The sequence below is a fragment of the Sciurus vulgaris genome, assembly GCF_902686455.1.
Source record: "Sciurus vulgaris genome assembly, chromosome: 8".
NCBI classification, from domain to species: domain Eukaryota; kingdom Metazoa; phylum Chordata; class Mammalia; order Rodentia; family Sciuridae; genus Sciurus; species Sciurus vulgaris.
In genome coordinates, this window is record NC_136468.1 from 48,260,454 (window position 1) to 48,280,757 (window position 20,304).

A 20,304-nucleotide genomic window follows, 5' to 3' on the forward strand; every position below is an offset into this window, starting at 1 on the left:
TAACATTTTTCTATTTAAATTAGCTTTGATGTCTCAGGTTTAGATATTTATGCATATAAATATTAAAAAGGTAATTTGTAAAATGTTAATCTCTGGTATGCAGTGATACCAGAAAATGTTTCATCAAGCCAAAGTCCCCTTTAATTAGTTTTCTGAAATTTCCACTGTTTTTAATGTTCTAACACTAGAAACTGTTGACCCTTCTTGCATATGTGTGAGTATATATAGATCTATATATGTATTCTATATGTTTTTTTTTTTTGTGTGTGTGTGTGTGTGTGTGTGTGTGTGTATGTATATATCGCCAGATCTTTTTTATTTAAAGACAGGGTCTCATTGAGTTGCTTAGGGCCTCGCTAAGTTGCTGAAACTGGTTTTGGACATCTGATCCTCCTGCCTCAGCCTCCCACTGTGCCTGGTTACTCTTCTTATATTTTTAAGATTAAAATACTCTATCCATGGTCAAAAATCCATAGTGGATGCTCCTCTTGTCTAGGCAAGGGGATAGTCATAGAAGTAAACACCAGACCCAAAATGATTAACAATTTCCATGAACATAGAAATTCTCTCACTATCAAGCACAATCACAAAACCAAAGGTTCTGATAAAATGTGAAACTCTCAATTGCCTCATATGCTGCTGTAATGGTTAACATAAACATTATAGAAATGATATAAATGAGGTGAAAAAAATTTCAAGATTTAATGCATTTCCTGATCTTAAGCAAAAACAGAACAAAACTTCCAAATTTACAAATCAAATGCTCAGTCATGTATCCAAATATAAACAGTATATATCCATTAAAAATTCACTTGTCATTCAATTATATTTTCTTTTGCATATTAGAACCTCTTCCAAAAAGGATAAATATTTAAGAGCCTCAGAGCATATAAATACAATTGGTATAAAATCCTGACTTCCAGAAGTGATACATGGCTCCATATGAAAAAGTAATTAAATTCATATGCTGGGGATAAAAGCACAATGAATACATAATTATCGATTGTGGGTAGCAGGTACTTTCCAGAAAGCATTTAAATTTTAATGTGAATGACAATGAACAGCAAACATAGAAATCATTAGAAATTTGAAATAAAATCACTTGCATAGAATAATACTCTACTATTAGGATGGCTATCTACAGAGTACCCAATCTTTTTTCTAGAATTCTCTCTTTCAAATGGTTTACAAGTGTTATCATGTCTTCTTCAAATTTTCTGTTTTAAAGGCAAAAGGTTGTAGAACCTTTTAACATTTATATATAGGACAAATGTTTATACTTGTTCCCATCTTGGTCAGTTTTTCCTAAATGATTTCAAGCTTTTAAGGGTTCTTCTTAAGTGGGTATGCAACATTAAACAAACTATACTGCAGAATAAAATTAATCTGCATATCAATCTGTTTGACCAACCAACCATCCACTCAACTAGTTATTGAGCACTAATGTTACAGACAGCCTCCAACATGGACCAAGAGATGCCAGACTCCTGATATTCATGTCTTGTTTAATTCTCTCCCTTTCAGTGTGCCTGGATGTACTGACTTGCATCACATAAAATACAGTAGTACTAATGGAATGCCCCTTTTGATATTAGATTATAATTAAATTATAAAAAGATGGCAGATTCTGTCTTAGGAACTCTTCTCCCCCCCCCCCCCCCCCCCCCCCCCCCCGCCCCGGGTACTGGGAATTTAACCCGGGGTGCTTAACCTCTGAGCCGCATCCCCAGCCCTTTATTAAAAGTTTGAGACAGGGTCTCACTAAGTTGCTTAGAGCCTTGGGAAGTTGCTAAGGCTGGCTTTGAACTTGAATCTTCCTGCCTCAGTCTCCTGAGCTCCTGGGATTACAGGTGTGGGTCACTGTGCCCAGCTTGGGAACTCTTTTGAATGAATGTCTGGAGAAGCCAGTTTCCATTTTGTGTTGCATCCCTGTAGAAAAGCCCACATGAGATGGCTTAGAAGGAGGTCACAGAAAACACAAAGTTAAAAAAGTGTGTTGTTTTAGGTCACTAAATTTTGAGACAATGTTATCCAACACTAGGTACACAAACAAGGTCCTGCTTAAAACTGTGTGTTCAATAAAACAAAAGTTCTTAAAATTATGTTGCAAATTCACATTTGAATAAAGAAAAAGGTCCAGGTACAGAGCATTTTATGATGCACTTTTATTTTTTTCTGGTAAAAAGTCAATAATAATAGTGTTAAAATAAAAGTACAGAGCCCAGTCAAATCTTCAGATTGCTAAGGACATGCAGTTTGATTACATCCACACTTATTAAAGAGACTAGTCTTCCTTTCCATATTACCAACACCATAAACAATAATTAATATGGTGCTTTCTGAGTTAGTCACAGATATTTTCACACATTTTTAAATTCAATTTTATTGAGGTAAAAATTATATAACAAAATTGACCAAGTTTAAGTTGGATAATCTGATGATTTCTGATAACTGTCTAGTTATGAGACAATAACTACAATATAGAACATTTTTATCACCTCAAATATGTTCCTTCCTTCTTCTACATGTTCCCTCTGACTGTAATTCTGGGAAATCACAGATCTGCTTTCTGTCACTGTAGTCTTACATTTAAAAAAAATTTATATAAATGGAATCAAGCAATATAAAGGCTTTTGTGTCTGGCTTCTTTCACTCAGTATAATGGCTTTTGAAAGTTATACAAGGTGCTGAATGCATCAATAGTTTTTTCCTTTGCATTGCTGAGAAGTATTTCATTCTACGAGATACAATGCAATTTGTACGCCAAATTATCAGTTAAAGAATATTTGAATTTGAATTGTTTCCAGTTTTTACTATTATGACTAAAGCACCTATGAACACATAAGTATGAGTCTTTGTATAGTATGAGCATTTTATTGCTGCTGAGTAAATAGCTAGGAGGAGAACCGCTGGCTGGTATGATATATGTTTGTTAAGAACCTGTTGAACTGTGGTTGTGATGTTTTGCATTTCCATCAGCAATGAATCAATGTTGAAGTTGCTCCACGTTGCTTGTCAGTATGTAAAATTACCAGTCTTCTAAATTTTAGCCTTTCTAGTAGTTGTGTGGTACTACTTCACTATGAATTTCATTTGCATTTTCCTAATGATTAATGATGTTCAGCAGCATTTCTTGTGCTTAATTGTAGATCTCCTTTGGTATTCATTCCATTGATTGTATTTTTATTTTCTTAAAAGTATTTTTAGTGTTTTAAATTTCGATGTGGTTTAATTTATCATTACTTCTTATACTTCCTGATCCCATCCTGAAAACAAAATCTGTGATTGGACCAAGATCACAAAGATTTTTTTGTCTATTTTCTAGAGGCCTTAGGGTCTTAGCTGCTGCACTTAGGTCTGTGAGCAATCTAGAGTCAAAGGTTTTTTTAAATCTCTTTGTTTTGTTTTTAATGAGGTCATCCAATTTTTCCTGCATCATTTGTTGAAAAGACTATAATTTCCTCCACTGACCTACTTTGTTGCCTTTGTAAAGAAATCTTTTTTTTACATTATTGAGAGTCTATATTGTAACTCTTATTTTGTTCTGTTAACCTATATTAGTGTCTTTATGCCTAAGCCAGACTGCCTTGATTAGTGTAGCTTTCAGGCAGTGAAAATCCTCTAACTCTGATCTTTTCAAAGAACAATAATTTCTACAAGAGTAACCTGCTGAGATTTTCATTAGAGTTATGTTTAATGTATAGATTAATTTGGGAAAAGTTGAAATCATAAAAATACTGAGTATTCTCATGCACGAACATGTTCTACTTCCTCACTCAAGTCGTTACATTTTCTCAGAAGTATTTTGCTGTTTTAAGTGTAGAAATTGAATAGGAATGGTGCAGGTGGACATATTTGCAGTATTCTTGATTCTAGGGGGGAAAATCACTTGATCTCATCATTAAGCATGATATTAACTATCAGTTTCACCTAGGTGATACATATTACATTGAGGAGGTAACCTGCTATCTCAAGTTTCTTGTATTTTTTTTTAATCTATATCTGTTGAGGTGAGCAAATGATTTTTCACCCATCTACTTATACTGAGTCCGACCTTCCTTTACTTTCTTTCATATTTGAAATCTAGTTACAATGACTGTGTTAATACTATCATATGCTAATATATCATTTCTAACATTTCTTGAGATGTTGTGCTTGACTAATTTTTCCACTAATCATGTCATTCTTTCCTGTTTCTTCACATGCTTTACAATTCTTATTTTAATACTGGACACTGAAATTTTTTTGGATCCTAATATTCCTGAATATTGTTCTGGGACAGTTACTTGGAGACAGATCATTCTGAGGCCTGCTTTTAGGTCTTAGTATGTGGGATCAGAGCTGCATTTAGTTTAGGGCTAAATATTGACAGTTCCTCCTTTAGCTTATCTACTTTCTTTCATATTTAACTCTACACATCAAGAAGCTGAGTAGCTCCTTCAACTCTTTGCCTTGAAATCTCATAAATTAAAAGTCCGAGTCAGTTTATTAGGTACATTTTCTAACTTCCACATTACTGAAGGTAAAAAAAGGTATTGCTAAACTTTCTGTAATTTTATAACAAAGATCCCCTTTCTTCCCATTTCAATAATATTCATTTTTCTTCTTTAAACCCTCACTAGCTGCCTCCTCCAGGCTATCAGTCTCTTTTGTTATTTTAATTAACACTCTTCTCACAGTCTTAATTATCCAGTCCCAAAGCTACTCTCACATCTTCAGGTTCTTCTTCCAGCTGCAGCCCAAACTCAGGTACCAAAAACTGTATAAGCTGTATTTGCTGGTACAGATAACCCAAAGTTTATAAACATTTATTATCTTCCATAGTTTCTGTAAGTCAAGAATTCAGGGAGGCTTGGCTGGGCAGTTTAAGCTTGGTGCTTCTCATGGAGTTCAACCACCTGTAGGCTGCAGCTGTAGTTCTCTAAATGCTTTACTAAGGCTAGAGGAGCACCTTCCCAGGTGCCTACACAACAAGCCTGGCAACTTGGTATTGTTTGGTGGCTGGCCTAAGTTCTTCCTCATGTGAGCGATTTCAGAGGCTCTTTGAATGCCTTGTCAACCTGGCAACTGGACTTCTTCAGAACTGGCAACAAAAGACCAAAGTAGAAGCCACAATGCCTTTTATAATTTAGTCTTAGAAGTCATAGATCATTACTTCCTCCTTATTCTAATCATCATACAGCCCAGACAGGAATCCATTTGGTAGGGGATCAAAAAAGAGAGTCAATACCAGAAAGATAGGATCATCAGTGGAAATGATTTATGAACTGAGACTTGATAAAGAGTAACTGGCCAAGTATCTTATCATGTGATATAGGGGAGCCAATAGGGTATGTCCTAGAATGAGTCCAAACACCTGAAAATCAAGAGTGCCAATGTCCAAGGGCAGTAGAAGATACATGCTCCAGCTCAAATACAATATTTTAATTCACCCTTCTTCCACTTTTTTTTTTTAAACTTTGTGGGCTCTCTATATCGGATGATGCTTGCCCATATTGGTGAGGGTGATCTTTACTCAGTTGACTGACTCAAATGCTAATCTTTTCCAGAAACACCCTCACAGACACATTCACATAATGATTAACCAGCTATCTGAGCATACCTTAGTCCAATCACGTTGACATATTAACTCATCTGTAACAATCTACTTAAACCAGGTACAAGTTATAAAGCCAATTAGTATTTCAAAACAATTGTAATAGGCTGCTATCTCCTGCCTTGAAACTACTCATTGACTCATGTATGTAAAACATCACTCATTCCTAATTAGTATATTTCATATTTTCATGAAGGATCAATATCATGATCTGTATAACTGAAAATAAGCACTTGGTAAATCCAGATAAGATCTATTTTAACTAATGCCTTACAATACAAATTATGTAAAACATGTACAGCTCTATTTTTTTACTTTAGACTAATGCTATTTCGTATGTTTTTATTATGTATTTTGGTGATTCTTGATGCAAACCTCAAAAGAAAATGCTTTAACAGTTGTTTAAAAACCTACAGTGTCTGTGGGATTGATGGGATGTGATTTGACTAATATGATTTAGTTAACAAGTTACAATAAACTTCTATTCTCATTCTCAGGTTCTGTACCACATTAAAAAATAATTTAAACAGTTAGAACTCAGAATGTTAGATGAGCACTTTTATCCACCTATTCATAGTTCATAATATTAAATGATGCTTTTCTTTGAGATCCTTTAAAGCCAAATTATGTTTGCTGGACCATGTTTAGTTATAGAAAAATTAATCTTAAACTAGAATTTATAAATTCATTAGAAGACTATGATATGAAGTAGTTGGAAAAAGATAAAAATCAATTGTATACCTATAGAAAGAATCACTAGATAATTACAGATTATTTAAAGTTATACAAAACTATAATTTATGTCTAAATACAGAATATAGCTTTATCTGCTATCATTTTATCAGCAATGCCTCACATTTAGACAAAACTGATTCAGTTTCTTGTCTTACATCTCTGCAAATAAGAGAAAAAATGTGTCATGGATTTTATTAGAGCTAGTTGATAGGTAAAATCAGGGGTGGGGTGTGGCTCAGGGGTACAGCACTTACCTACTATACACAAGGCCCTCAGTTCGATTCTTAGCACCACACCAAAACAAACAAAAAAACTAGTATCCAAAAACTTTTTGTTTTATAAACTATGAATAATATTTAAAGTATTCACTGTGTCCTCTCGTCTTGGTACCAGGTACCAAGGGAAGATTTCTGGGAAAACTGCTTTTTTTCAGATGACACTAGATTTCACTGACTCAATTTCTGGCTCCACTATTTGCTTCAAGCTATGAGTTTACTCAAGTATTTCCTGTAGAACCTACCCATAGGATTTGGCATCTGTCTTCTTGATCTCCACAAATACATGAGCCAACTCCCCAAATCTAGCAATCCATAGCTATCTGCTGTTGGTTCTGTTTCTTAGGAGAACCCTGAGAAATAAATGCACCCTGGAGTTTTCAACTGTCAAAGCTAGTCGCGTAGTGGAAATGTCCCTATGTGATGAGCTCACTATGAGGGATTCCCTACCGCACACAGACTTTGGGCTCCTTAGTACCAAGGTGTCATGTCAGGCACATGACTGTGGTGATTTAAAATCTGGAAAACAATGGGTCCTATGAGTCCCAGAAGTGGAAGAAAAGAAAGACTGTTGCCTGAGTTATCCATATTTACCTTTTAATCCATGTCTTTCTGCTGTGACTGTTGCCTCACATTGAGTGTAAACTGCTTGAGTCTTGTGAGTTCTTTCTTTAACCAAATATTTATGGGAATTAATATAACTAGCACTCATTGTGAGTAGTTAGTTTTAAATGATGTCAGTAAAATGAGGGAAATAATAGCTTACCAATGCGTTGAGCCATGGGTTTCCAATATCCTCCAGGAACTTAATCTGGGTTGAACTGAATCACTTTTTCAAAGTGGCCTACTATGCTTTATCTCATTTAAATACTCTAGGGTTAAAAAACATATATGCCTTTACAAGGTATCATATATTAAAATTTTGGTATTATTTCTCCAGTGTGTTAAACATGGCATACTAGTAGGGGTCTTCATCCATACTATTAGTTAATAAATTCAGGTATTGTTATTCAAAGATTAATGAAACAAAGCACATGAAGAAACAAGAAAGAAACTGATTCTCTAAACTTATGGGTGAAGTCTGAGAATTTACCATATGTCTGATTATTTAATATGCAAATGCTACCACATATTTCAAATACATTTCCAGGAAATAAATAAAAACTTAGATGCTTAAAAATAATCTCAATTCAAATCTCAGTTTTAATTTCTCACCACCTCTAGTTTCAAATCTTCCCATTCTAGCTCTTTAAAGTTAAGAGTCCTACATATTCCTTTCAGGCTGGGCTTAGTAGTTAAAAAAAGTCCAAATAAACTTAGTAAATTCCAGATAATATTGCTATTTGAAAATACATTTTAACAACCACCAACTATGATATGAATAAAAATATAGAAGGACATATATTTTAAGTCACCAGTTTAAAAAGTCATTCATTAACACAGGACAGGGTTTTGGATCTTATTTTTATATTGGTTATTTTATAAAGACCTACTATCTATTTTGAATTCAGAGAATTAAAATATTATTTTTGAAAAGTTAAAATTGAGGAAAGGTTTTCTCTTTACAATTAGTTAATTAAGACCCTGCATTGTATAATTTCAATAAATTAAGATCCTGGGCTCAATAATTTGGAAGGAGCCCAGGATCTTAAGCCCATGCGTGGGTTAAGATTTTTGCCAAGACAGTGGTGAAATAAAGTATATGCATTTTGAAGACAAAAAGAAGATACTCTGTAACTTCAAGTTCAAAAAAAGTAGTATGAATCATGATTACTATCAGAAAGAAGAGATGAAAGTAGAGAGAGGATGAGGAGGACTTCCTGGAAGGCAAAGGAGTTGCAATACATTCATCAAGATAGGTAGGTTCTAAACAGGATACAGTATTTTACGTAGAAAAAAAATGGCAAAGAGAAATGCAAAAAAATAATCAATACACAAGTTCTGTCTCAAGGATGATGACTGTATGACTACACCAGATATGAACAGAGAGAAGCAAGTGATAGATAAAATCAGGTGAAGGAAAATGTTTAACACCAAACTAAAAAGCTTATATTATACACAGAATGGAGGGCTGTTGAAGATTTCTGAAGAGAAGATTGATGTGACTGATGCAGAATTATTATTTCTACTACTCAAGGTAGTAGTTCTTCTACTACTAGAGATAAACAGAAGGTCAACTCCTTTTTCCATAATAGCCCTACAAAAATTTGAAAACTGTAATGATGTTCTTCCTTTAGGGGTTAATGATTAGGATAGAATGAAAAAGGGAGACAGTGAAATCAGGGAGACCAGTTAAGAAGCCATATGAAATGTGTACAAGTTTTGAAATAAAAACATAAAATTATATGGTCAATAGTCAAAACGGAAGGGGGTGGCTATGATTTTGTATCACTACAAACTCTTGATCAAAGAAGAAATGCTCTTACAAATTGAATGTGTACTTTATTTATTTAATTTTAAAATTTATCTTGGGGGTTTTCAAGATGGCGGCCTAGAGGGTGGCTGCATTTCATGTTGCTCCAGGACGCAGGATTCAAAAGAGGAGATATTGAGACGCTTGGGACCAACTCAAAGCAGCCGGGTGACTCTCACCCCCTGGGGACGCATCCCGGATGGGACGGTGGTCCCAGAACGTAGGAAACTTTGTAAAGTAGAACTGCCGGCGAGACGCCCCTCCCCCCGCTGGAGCAGTGAACTCGGACAGCTGGGAGCGCCGTAAAGGAGGCCGCTCGGCACAGCGCTGGGACTCGGAGCAACCACTGGGGCTCCGGCGGCTGCCCAGGGGAAGAGTGGCGAGGAGAGCTGTGTGGACTCAGGACACCGGGGCCTGCCCTGAGGACGACGAGGAGGAAGAGGAGCGCGGCCGCTTGGATTCGGGTGACTACACCAGAGCTACAGGCGGTTGCCAGAGAAGGGGCTGCGTGGCGAGCTGTTTGGCCTCTGACCACTTCTGAACCCCGGGGCCTGCCCGGAGGAGTAGGAGAAGGAGGAGGAGGAGCACGGCGGGTCCTTTGGACTCACAGTGACTGCATTAGCACTCCAGGCGGCTGCTCAGAGGAGAAGGCGAGTGGTGAGTTGTTTGGTCTTAAAGTGACAGCTCCTGAACACAGGGGGGCTGCCTGGAGGAGAAGCGTGGTGGGACACTTGGTCTTGAGTGGCCGCACCAGAGCTCCGGGCGATTGCCCAGAGGACCCGTGCAGCGGGTCACGTGGACTCAGAGCCACTCAGAGCAACCACTCCTGAACACCCGGGGGGTTATCTGGAGAAGGAGGAGGAACGGGGAGGGTCACTTCGACTCGGAGTGATTGATTGCCCCGGGCTACGGGTGGCTGGTGGGAGGAGGAGGCACAAAGTGAGTTTCTTGGACTCCTAGTGACCGCACCGGAATACTGGGCGGCTGTCTGGAGGAAGAGGCCTGTGGCGGGTCTCTGCGACTCAGAGCGATTGTTCGGGGCCACAGGTGGCTGCTCAGAGGAGGGGCCACACAGCCAGGCAATTAGGTACAGAGCAGGGTCCCAGGATCTAGGAGGCTTCTGGCTGGAAGAGCCGCACAGAGACAGGCTTAGGGCGGAGCGAAGGTTCCAGGCCAGTGGGCAAATTCTCTGAGGAGGGGCAGCCTAAGGAGATTCATCTGCGAAGGGTGAGGCTCCCAGGCCCAGGAGGTAGGGCCGGGCCCCTGGAAACTTTGCAGAGGAAGGCAGCCCAGCCCAGGCGGTAGCTGTAAATTGAGGGGAACCTCTAGGAGGGAACTGACCAGCGACACCTCCCCACCGGCTGAGTCTTCCCTGCCGGGTGACGTTTCCCCACAAGGACGGTAAAACCAGAGACTCAGGCCCAAACAGGCCTTGCCTCAGCCCGCAGCCTAGGTCCCCTTTGGATGACCATTGGTCAACAAGTGGAGGCACCTCTGCCCACTAGCAGGGATTATACCCCACCTGAAGGCCACCACTCCTACAGAGGCAGCTTCCTTGTGGAGCACCGCATTATCAACTTCCTCCAAGACTTCAGGCTACTGAAGGCTAAGGGGGGATATATATAGAAATCTTCAGGGACATTGTAAGTCAATAGAGGAAATCTGCAATATCTCAGCGGTCCACTGATACCTGAACAATATGAGAAAACAAGGAAAGAAAATGCTGCAAACAAATCTAGATGTTACATCAATAAAACCCAATGACAGCATGGCAGAAGAAATGACAGAAAAGGAGTTCAGAATGTACATAATTAAAATGATCAGAGAAGCAAACGATGAGATGAAAGAGCAAATGCAAGCATTGAATGATCGCACCAATCGACAGCTAAAAGAGCAAATACAGGAAGCAAAAGATCATTTCAATAAAGAGTTAGAGATATTGAAAAAAAACCAAACAGAAATCCTTGACATGAAGGAAACAATAAACCAAATTAAGAACTCCATAGAAAGCATATCCAATAGGATAGAACACCTGGAAGACAGAACCTCAGACATTGAAGACAAAATATTTAACCTTGAAAACAAAGTTGAACAAACAGAGAAGATGGTAAGAAATCATGAACAGAATCTACAAGAACTATGGGATATCATGAAAAGGCCAAATTTAAGAATTATTGGGATTGAGGAAGGCCTAGAGAAACAAGCCAAAGGAATGAACAATTTATTCAATGAAATAATATCAGAAAATTTCCCAAATCTGAAGAATGAAATGGAAAATCAAGTTCAAGAGGCTTATAGGACTCCAAATACACAAAATTACAACAGACCCACACCAAGGCACATTATAATGAAAATACCTAAAATACAAAATAAAGACAGAATTTTAAAGGCTGTGAGAGAAAAGAACCAAATTACATTCAGGGGGAAACCAATACGCATATCAGCAGATTTTTCAATCCAGACCCTAAAAGCTAGAAGGGCCTGGAACAACATTTTTCAAGCCCTGAAAGAAAATGGATGCCAACCAAGAATCTTATACCCAGCCAAACTTACCTTCAAATTTGACGATGAAATAAAATCCTTCCATGATAAACAAAAGCTAAAAGAATTTACAAAAAGAAAGCCAGCATTACAGAACATTCTCAACAAAATATTCCATGAGGAAGAGATGAAAAACAAAGAAGCAAAACAGCAAAGGGAGGAATTATCCTAAAGGAATTGTCAAATAAAGGAGGAAACAAGTTGTGTCAAACAAATAAATAAACAAAATTTTAAAAATGAACCAAATGACTGGGAATCCAAATCATTTCTCTATAATAACCCTGAATGTTAATGGCCTGAATTCATCAATCAAAAGACATAGACTGGCAGACTGGATTAAAAAGAAAGATCCAACAATATGTTGCCTGCAAGAGACTCACCTCATAGAAAAAGATACCCATAGACTAAAGGTGAAAGGATGGGGAAAAACATACCATGCACATGGACTCAGCAAAAAAGCTGGAGTATCCATCCTCATTTCCGATAGTGTGGACTTCAAGCCAAAGTTAGTCAGAAGGGATAAAGAAGGTCATTTCATACTGCTTAAGGGAAGCATAAATCAGCAAGATATAACAATCATAAACATCTATGCCCCAAACAGTGGCTCATCTATGTATGTCAAACAAATCCTTCTCAATTTCAGAAACCAAATAGACCACAACACAATAATACTAGGAGATTTTAACACGCCGCTCTCACCACTGGACAGATCTTCCAGACAAAAATTGAACAAAGAAAACATAGATCTCAATAACACAATCAATAATTTAGACTTAACGGACATTTATAGAATATACCATCCAACCAAGAGTGAATACACTTTCTTCTCAGCAGCACATGGATCCTTCTCTAAAATAGACCATATATTATGCCACAAAGCTAATGTTAGCAAATACAAGAAGATAGAGACACTACCATGTATTCTATCAGATCATAATGGATTGAAGTTAGAAATAAATGAAAGAGTAAAACACAGAAACTATTCCAACATCTGGAGATTAAACAATATGCTATTATATGATGAATGGATAACAGAAGATATTAGGAAGGAAATTAAAAAATTCTTAGAGGTAAATGAAAACAAAGAAACATCATATCAAAATCTCTGGGACACTATGAAAGCAGTACTTAGAGGGAAATTTATTTCATGGAGCGCATTTAATAAAAGAAGTAAAACTCAACAAATAAATGACCTAACACTACAGCTCAAAGCCCTAGAAAAAGAAGAACAGAACAGCACCAAAAGTAGTAGAAGACAGGAAATAGTTAAACTCAGAGCTGAAATCAATGAAATTGAAACAAAAGAAACAATACAAAAAATTGACAAAATAAATAGTTGGTTCTTCAAAAAAATAAACAAAATTGATAAACCTTTAGCCACACTAACAAAGAGAAGACGAGAGAAAACCCAAATCACTAAAATTCGGAATGAACAAGGAAATATCACAACAGACAGGATGGAAATACAAAACATAATTAGAAGCTATTTTGAAAATCTATACTCCAACAAAATAGAAAATTTCGAAGACATCAACAGGTTTCTAGAGACATATGAATTGCCTAAACTGAACGAGGAGGACATAAACAATTTAAATAGACCAATTTCAAGTACTGAAATAGAAGAAGTCATCAAAAGCCTACCAACAAAGAAAAGTCCGGGACCAGATGGGTTCTCAGCCGAGTTCTACAAAACCTTTAAAGAAGAGCTCATTCCAATACTTCTCAAAGTATTCCATAAAATAGAAGAGGAGGGAACCCTCCCAAACTCATTCTATGAAGCCAATATCACACTGATACCTAAACCAGACAGAGACTCATCAAGGAAAGAAAATTTCAGACCAATATCCTTAATGAACATCGACGCAAAAATTCTCAACAAAATTTTAGCAAATCGCATACAAAAACATATTAAAAAGATAGTGCACCATGATCAAGTGGGTTTCATCCCAGGGATGCAAGGTTGGTTCAACATCAGGAAATCAATAAACGTAATTCACCATATTAATAGACTTAAAGTCAAGAATCACATGATTATTTCAATAGATGCAGAAAAAGCATTTGATAAAATACAGCACCCCTTCATGCTCAAAACACTAGAAAAAATAGGGATAGTGGGAACATTCCTTAACATTGTAAAGGCCATTTATGCTAAGCCCATGGCTAATATCATTCTAAATGGTGAAAAACTGAAAGCATTCCCCCTAAAAACTGGAACAAGGCAGGGATGCCCTCTTTCACCACTTCTATTCAACATCGTTCTTGAGACTCTGGCCAGAGCAATTAGACAAACCAAAGAAATTAAAGGGATACGAATTGGAAAAGAAGAACTCAAACTATCCCTGTTCGCTGATGACATGATTATATATTTAGAGGAACCTGGAAATTGCACCAGAAAACTCTTAGAACTCATAAGTGAATTCAGTAAAATAGCAGGTTACAAGATCAATGCCCATAAATCCAACGCATTTTTATACATAAGTGATGAATCTTCAGAAAGAGAAATTAGGAAAACTACCCCATTCACAATAGCCTCGAAAAAAATAAAATACTTGGGAATCAATCTCACAAAAGAGGTGAAAGACCTCTACAATGAGAACTATACAACACTAAAGAAAGAAATTAAAGAACACCTTAGAAGATGGAAAGATCTTCCATGTTCTTGGATAGGAAGAATTAATATTGTCAAAATGGCTATACTACCTAAAGTGCTATACAAATTCAATGCAATTCCAATTAAAATCCCAATGACGTACCTTACAGAAATAGAGCAAGCAATTATGAAATTCATCTGGAAGAATAAGAAACCCAGAATAGCTAAAGCAATCCTTAGCAGGAAGAGTGAAACAGGGGGTATTGCAATACCAGATCTTCAACTCTACTACAAAGCAATAGTAACAAAAACGGCATGGTATTGGTACCAAAATAGAAAGGTAGATCAATGGTACAGAATAGAGGACACGGACACAAACCCAAATAAATACAACTTTCTCATACTAGACAAAGGGGCCAAAAATATGCAATGGAGAAAAGATAGCCTCTTCAACAAATGGTGCTGGGAGAATTGGAAATCCATATGCAACAGAATGAAACTAAACCCATATCTCTCACCATGCACGAAACTAAACTCAAAATGGATTAAGGACCTCGGAATCAGACCAGAGACCCTGCAGATTATAGAAGAAAAAGTAGTTCCAAATCTTCACCTTGTTGGTCTAGGACCAGAATTCCTTAACAGGACTCCCATAGCACAAGAAATAAAAGCTAGAATCAACCACTGGGATAGATTCAAACTAAAAAGCTTTCTCTCAGCAAAGGAAACTATCAGCAATGCGAAGAAAGAGCCTACAGAGTGGGAGAATATCTTTGCCAATCATACTTCAGATAGAGCACTAATCTCCAGAATCTATAAAGAACTCAAAAAACTCTACTCCAAGAATTCAAATAGTCCAGTCACCAAATGGGCTAAGGAAATGAATAGACACTTCACAGAAGAAGATCTACAAGCAATCAACAAACATATGGAAAAATGTTCAACATCTCTAGTAATAAGAGAAATGCAAATCAAAAGCACCCTAAGATTCCATCTCACCCCAATTAGAATGGCGATTATCAAGAATACGAGCAACAACAGGTGTTGGCGAGGATGTGGGGAGAAAGGTACACTCATACACTGCTGGTGGGGCTGCAAATTAGTGCAGCCACTCTGGAAAGCAGTGTGGAGATTCCTTAGAAAACTTGGAATGGAACCACCATTTGACCCAGCTATCCCACTCCTTGGCCTATACCCAAAGGACTTAAAATCTGCATACTACAGAGATACAGCCACATCAATGTTCATAGCTGCTCAATTCACAATAGCCAGACTGTGGAACCAACCTAGATGCCCTTCAATTGATGAGTGGATAAAGAAACTGTGGTGTATATATACAATGGAATATTACTCAGCCATAAAGAATGATAAAATTATGGCATTTGCAGGCAAATGGATGAAATTGGAGAATATCATGCTAAGTGAGATAGGCCGATCTCAAAAAGCCAAAGGACGAATGATATCGCTGATAAGTGGAGGATGACACATAATGGGGGGGAGGGAAGGGTTAGAGTTAGGGTTAGGGAGGGGGGCAAGTATGGAGGAAGGAACTACTGTATAGAGGGTAAAGAGGGGTGGGAGGGGTGGGGGGAAGGGAAAAATAACAGAATGAATCAAACAACATTGCTCTATGTAAATTTATGATTACACAAATGGTATGCCTTTACGCCATGTACAAACAGAGAAACAACATGTATCCCATTTGTTTACAATAAAAAAAAAAAAAAAATGGATTAAGGACCTCGGAATCAGACCAGAGACCCTGCAGATTATAGAAGAAAAAGTAGTTCCAAATCTTCACCTTGTTGGTCTAGGACCAGACTTCCTTAACAGGACTCCCATAGCACAAGAAATAAAAGCTAGAATCAACCACTGGGATAGATTCAAACTAAAAAGCTTTCTCTCAGCAAAGGAAACTATCAGCAATGCGAAGAAAGAGCCTACAGAGTGGGAGAATATCTTTGCCAATCATACTTCAGATAGAGCACTAATCTCCAGAATCTATAAAGAACTCAAAAAACTCTACTCCAAGAATTCAAATAATCCAGTCAACAAATGGGCTAAGGAAATGAATAGACACTTCACAGAAGAAGATCTACAAGCAATCAACAAACATATGGAAAAATGTTCAACATCTCTAGTAATAAGAGAAATGCAAATCAAAACCACCCTAAGATTCCATCTCACCCCAATTAGAATGGCGATTATCAAGAATACGAGCAACAACAGGTGTTGGCGAGGATGTGGGGAGAAAGGTACACTCATACACTGCTGGTGGGGCTGCAAATTAGTGCAGCCACTCTGGAAAGCAGTGTGGAGATTCCTTAGAAAACTTGGAATGGCCCCTCCATTTGACCCAGCTATCCCACTCCTTGGCCTATACCCAAAGGACTTAAAATCTGCATACTACAGAGATACAGCCACATCAATGTTCATAGCTGCTCAATTCACAATAGCCAGACTGTGGAACCAACCTAGATGCCCTTCAATTGATGAGTGGATAAAGAAACTGTGGTATATATATATACAATGGAATATTACTCAGCCATAAAGAATGATAAAATTATGGCATTTGCAGGCAAATGGATGAAATTGGAGAATATCATGCTAAGTGAGATAGGCCAATCTCAAAAAGCCAAAGGACGAATGATATCGCTGATAAGTGGAGGATGACACATAATGGGGGGAGGGAAGGGTTAGTGTTAGGGTTACAGTTAGGGTTAGGGAGGGGGGCAAGTATGGAGGAAGGAACTACTGTATAGAGGGTAAAGAGGGGTGGGAGGGGTGGGAGGAAGGGAAAAAATAACAGAATGAATCAAACAACATTGCTCTATGTAAATTTATGATTACACAAATGGTATGCCTTTACGCCATGTACAAACAGAGAAACAACATGTATCCCATTTGTTTACAATAAAAAAAAAAAAAATAAAATAAAATAAAATTTATCTTAAGGAAGGTCTAATGGAAAGCTATACTGACATAGAAAATTGCTCTCTCAAGAACAGGTAGTCTGCAGAACAATCACACTTACAGAGGAGCTTACCCATGCAGCTCAGAAGAACACTGTACAGTTTTTCCTGTGTTCTTTCCAAGTATTTTATACACTTTTCACAAGACTATGAGTATTCTAGAAACATCAATAAACTGCCTAAATGAATCATTTAGGTTGTATTCTTTAAAACATCCCTTGAGCATCAAATGATGCTTTTCCACTGAAAAAGCCTAAAATTTGATCTCATGCTGCCATGAAATTCTAATGACACATTTTTTTGGAAGGTGGGGTACTGGGGATTAAACTCAGGGCACTCGATCACTGAGTCACATCCCCAGCCCTATTTTGTATTTTATTTAGAGACAGGGTCTCACTGAGTTGCTTAGTGCCTTGCTTTTGCTGAGGTTGGCTTTGAACTCTCGATCCTTCTGCCTCAGCCTCACAAGCTGCTGCAATTACAGGCCTGCACCACCGCACCCAGCCTAATTATGTATTTTTATAGCAATGCTAACAAACCAGTATTTTTCAGAATGTTTGGCAGTTTCTTTCTGATAATAAGAACACTAAACCACTTTTATAATTATACACACTAAATAATGCTTCCTTAATGTGTTCATTCATGGGATTTTGAAAAAGTATAAGAAATAAGCAATGCTTTTTAAAAAGTAAAGTAACCGCTTACCAAACAAAACCAATTCCAACATTGACCTTAGCTGGCTCAGAACTCTTTTCTTATTTGTTTTCCAAACTATGATTTTGATAACCTCAGGATCAGATATAAATTTCAAGATCTGAAAGAATGTCTCCTCTATCCTATTAGGTTGGAAGAGTTATAGTTCATTAAGATTGGTCCTGGCTAATTCTTTAAAAAATTAAGTAGTTTTAAAAATGCAATTAGCTTCAAATCCAACAGCTTACTTGTCAAAATAATACATTTCATTAAATATGTTTATAAACACTTCAATTTTAATTTATTATACAACTGGTTTTGAAATAGGATTTGGAGACCTAAATTAATATTTTTTGAGGCTATAACTAGAAATTCTATCTTCCTAGAAACTTGCTATATTAGCAATAAGGCATACTAAAATAGCTCAATAATTAACTATATTGATTCAGAGTTTTTAGTATTCAAATAAAATTCCCATTGTAATTACATATAGGGAAACTAGTATTCAAAATACATAAAGTGATGAAATTATGTACTTATGAAGTCACATATTTACCTGACATTGCCCTTAGTGTTTCTGAGAACTGTTGCAGCAAAATTCTGTGTGACACCCACCAAGCTGATTCCATCCACTTCCACAATCTGGTCATTGACTTGTATTCTTTAAAAAGAGGAAAAAAATAATCAATGATTAATTTATCTGATAATACACTGTCGTTCCCAATAAATGAACTGACAAAAACTTGATTTTTAGGATATTCTTATTGATTCAAAATTTATCTTTTATATACAAACCTCAGATCTTAGTCAAACATTTAATGTTTTTTAAAAACTATTTTGAAAGACAAAAATAAGTGAGAGTGAATGAAGAGATTCAGTTTACCAAGCATCCGTATTCCCATTGTAAAAATAGAAATCTGCAAGTGTATAACATATTTACAACAGTTGTTGTTCTTAACGAAAGCATAACAGACACAGCTGAAATACCTTTGGACCTAATTCCCAGGGCCCATTGCAACTCCCCTCTTCAAGTTAACATTATCAGGCATTGCAGGGAATCCTTCCTATACAAGATGAATACTTCAAATAAGTAATGTGTGTGAGTTTACTTACCCATACATGCAAATGTGTGTGTTTAGGTATTTACTTATTTATGTTTCAGGGACACATGCGTATTAATAAAGCTTGGTGTATAATGCTTTTAAATTTATGTTATAATATTTCTCATAATGAAATACCTCAAAAATGGAAAAATGGGAATGAGTTTAGAGGGGAATTAGATAACAAACACTCCATACCCAACTTCATTACATTTTAGCACTTTGCAATATTTAAAGCATATTTTTTCTAATAAAATGCATTACAGAAGGGTTGAAATTTCAATATTTGTCTCTAATTTTATTCCCTTCTCTGCTTCCACAAAAATAACTATCACACTGATTTTTGTGTTGAGTTTTCAAAATTGAAAAATAGTGTGCATGAATAGGCACATTATATGCGCTTTATATGTTTTAAAAATTATAAAGTATACCTCTTTCACAACAGTTTTCTTCACTTAACATTGTATTTAAAATTTATCTCTGGCTACTATAAATGCAATTTTAGACTATTTGTTTTAACAACTATACAGTATTATCTTTTATAAATAAATCAAATGTATTTATCCATCATTTTACACATGAACAACTGTGTTTTTCATTTTAGCTATTATGTATACTACATAATCACCAATTTTTCACATTCCTCATTATACACATATGAGTTCTCCAGAACATACACCTAGGAGAGAAATTCCTGACTCAAAGAATACAGGTTATTTCCAAACAATGTTAGAAATTGACAAATCTCTGCAACCTCACAAATACTTGGTATTTAAGTACTGTCAATCATCTAGGTGAAGAACATTGACCAGTTTTGTATCCAACTAAGCTGTGTTCTTCTGACATTATTTTGACTATCTGGGATTTGTTTTTTCAGTATCGGGAATCACACCCAGGGTCTCACATGCTAGGCAAGCAGTCTACCACTAAGATACATGTGCAGTTCAAGTATCAAGTTTTTAAAATGCTTTTAACCACATTTATTATCTTGCTAGTTCCCTAATTCCCTAAGGAGTTTGGTAGAATCTTTGATACATGTTATTTTTATATTTATGAGTTATCTTTTTATTTCTTTGTGTATTAGCTTAATTGGATATCACATTTTTAGAATAACCACCGAGATGGCCAAGTAGACTCACAATGCTAATCAAATTGTATCACACTTTAAGTTACAGGTATCATTTTTTTCAGTCATTAGTGTAATTCTCAAAAAGCAATAGAATTTTTCTTTGCTACAAATCAGGTATGCTAGACGTCTGATATTTCCTAATTTTGTACTTTTTTTTCTTTTCTGATTCTTGGCCCTTTTGGTTCTGGATCCAGTTTGTACTAGATGATGATGATGATGATGATGATGACGATGATGATGATAATTCCTCACTAGCAGCA

At 36.6% G+C, this 20,304-nt stretch overlaps 1 protein-coding gene across 12 annotated transcripts in view; it reads right to left on the minus strand.

The window, feature by feature from the left end:
- PPP1R9A (protein phosphatase 1 regulatory subunit 9A) overlaps positions 1 to 20,304 on the minus strand; it is a 355,775-nt gene that overhangs the window by 100,036 nt on the left and 235,435 nt on the right. For all 12 annotated transcript variants that reach the window (XR_013765931.1, XM_079152241.1, XM_079152237.1 and 9 more), the window contains one exon: positions 18,372 to 18,476. Coding sequence is in view for 11 of the 12 variants with exons in the window: in XM_079152241.1 (XP_079008367.1) it covers positions 18,372 to 18,476 (105 nt within the window). In the remaining variant the exon portion in view is untranslated. The remainder of the gene's footprint in view (positions 1 to 18,371; positions 18,477 to 20,304) is intronic.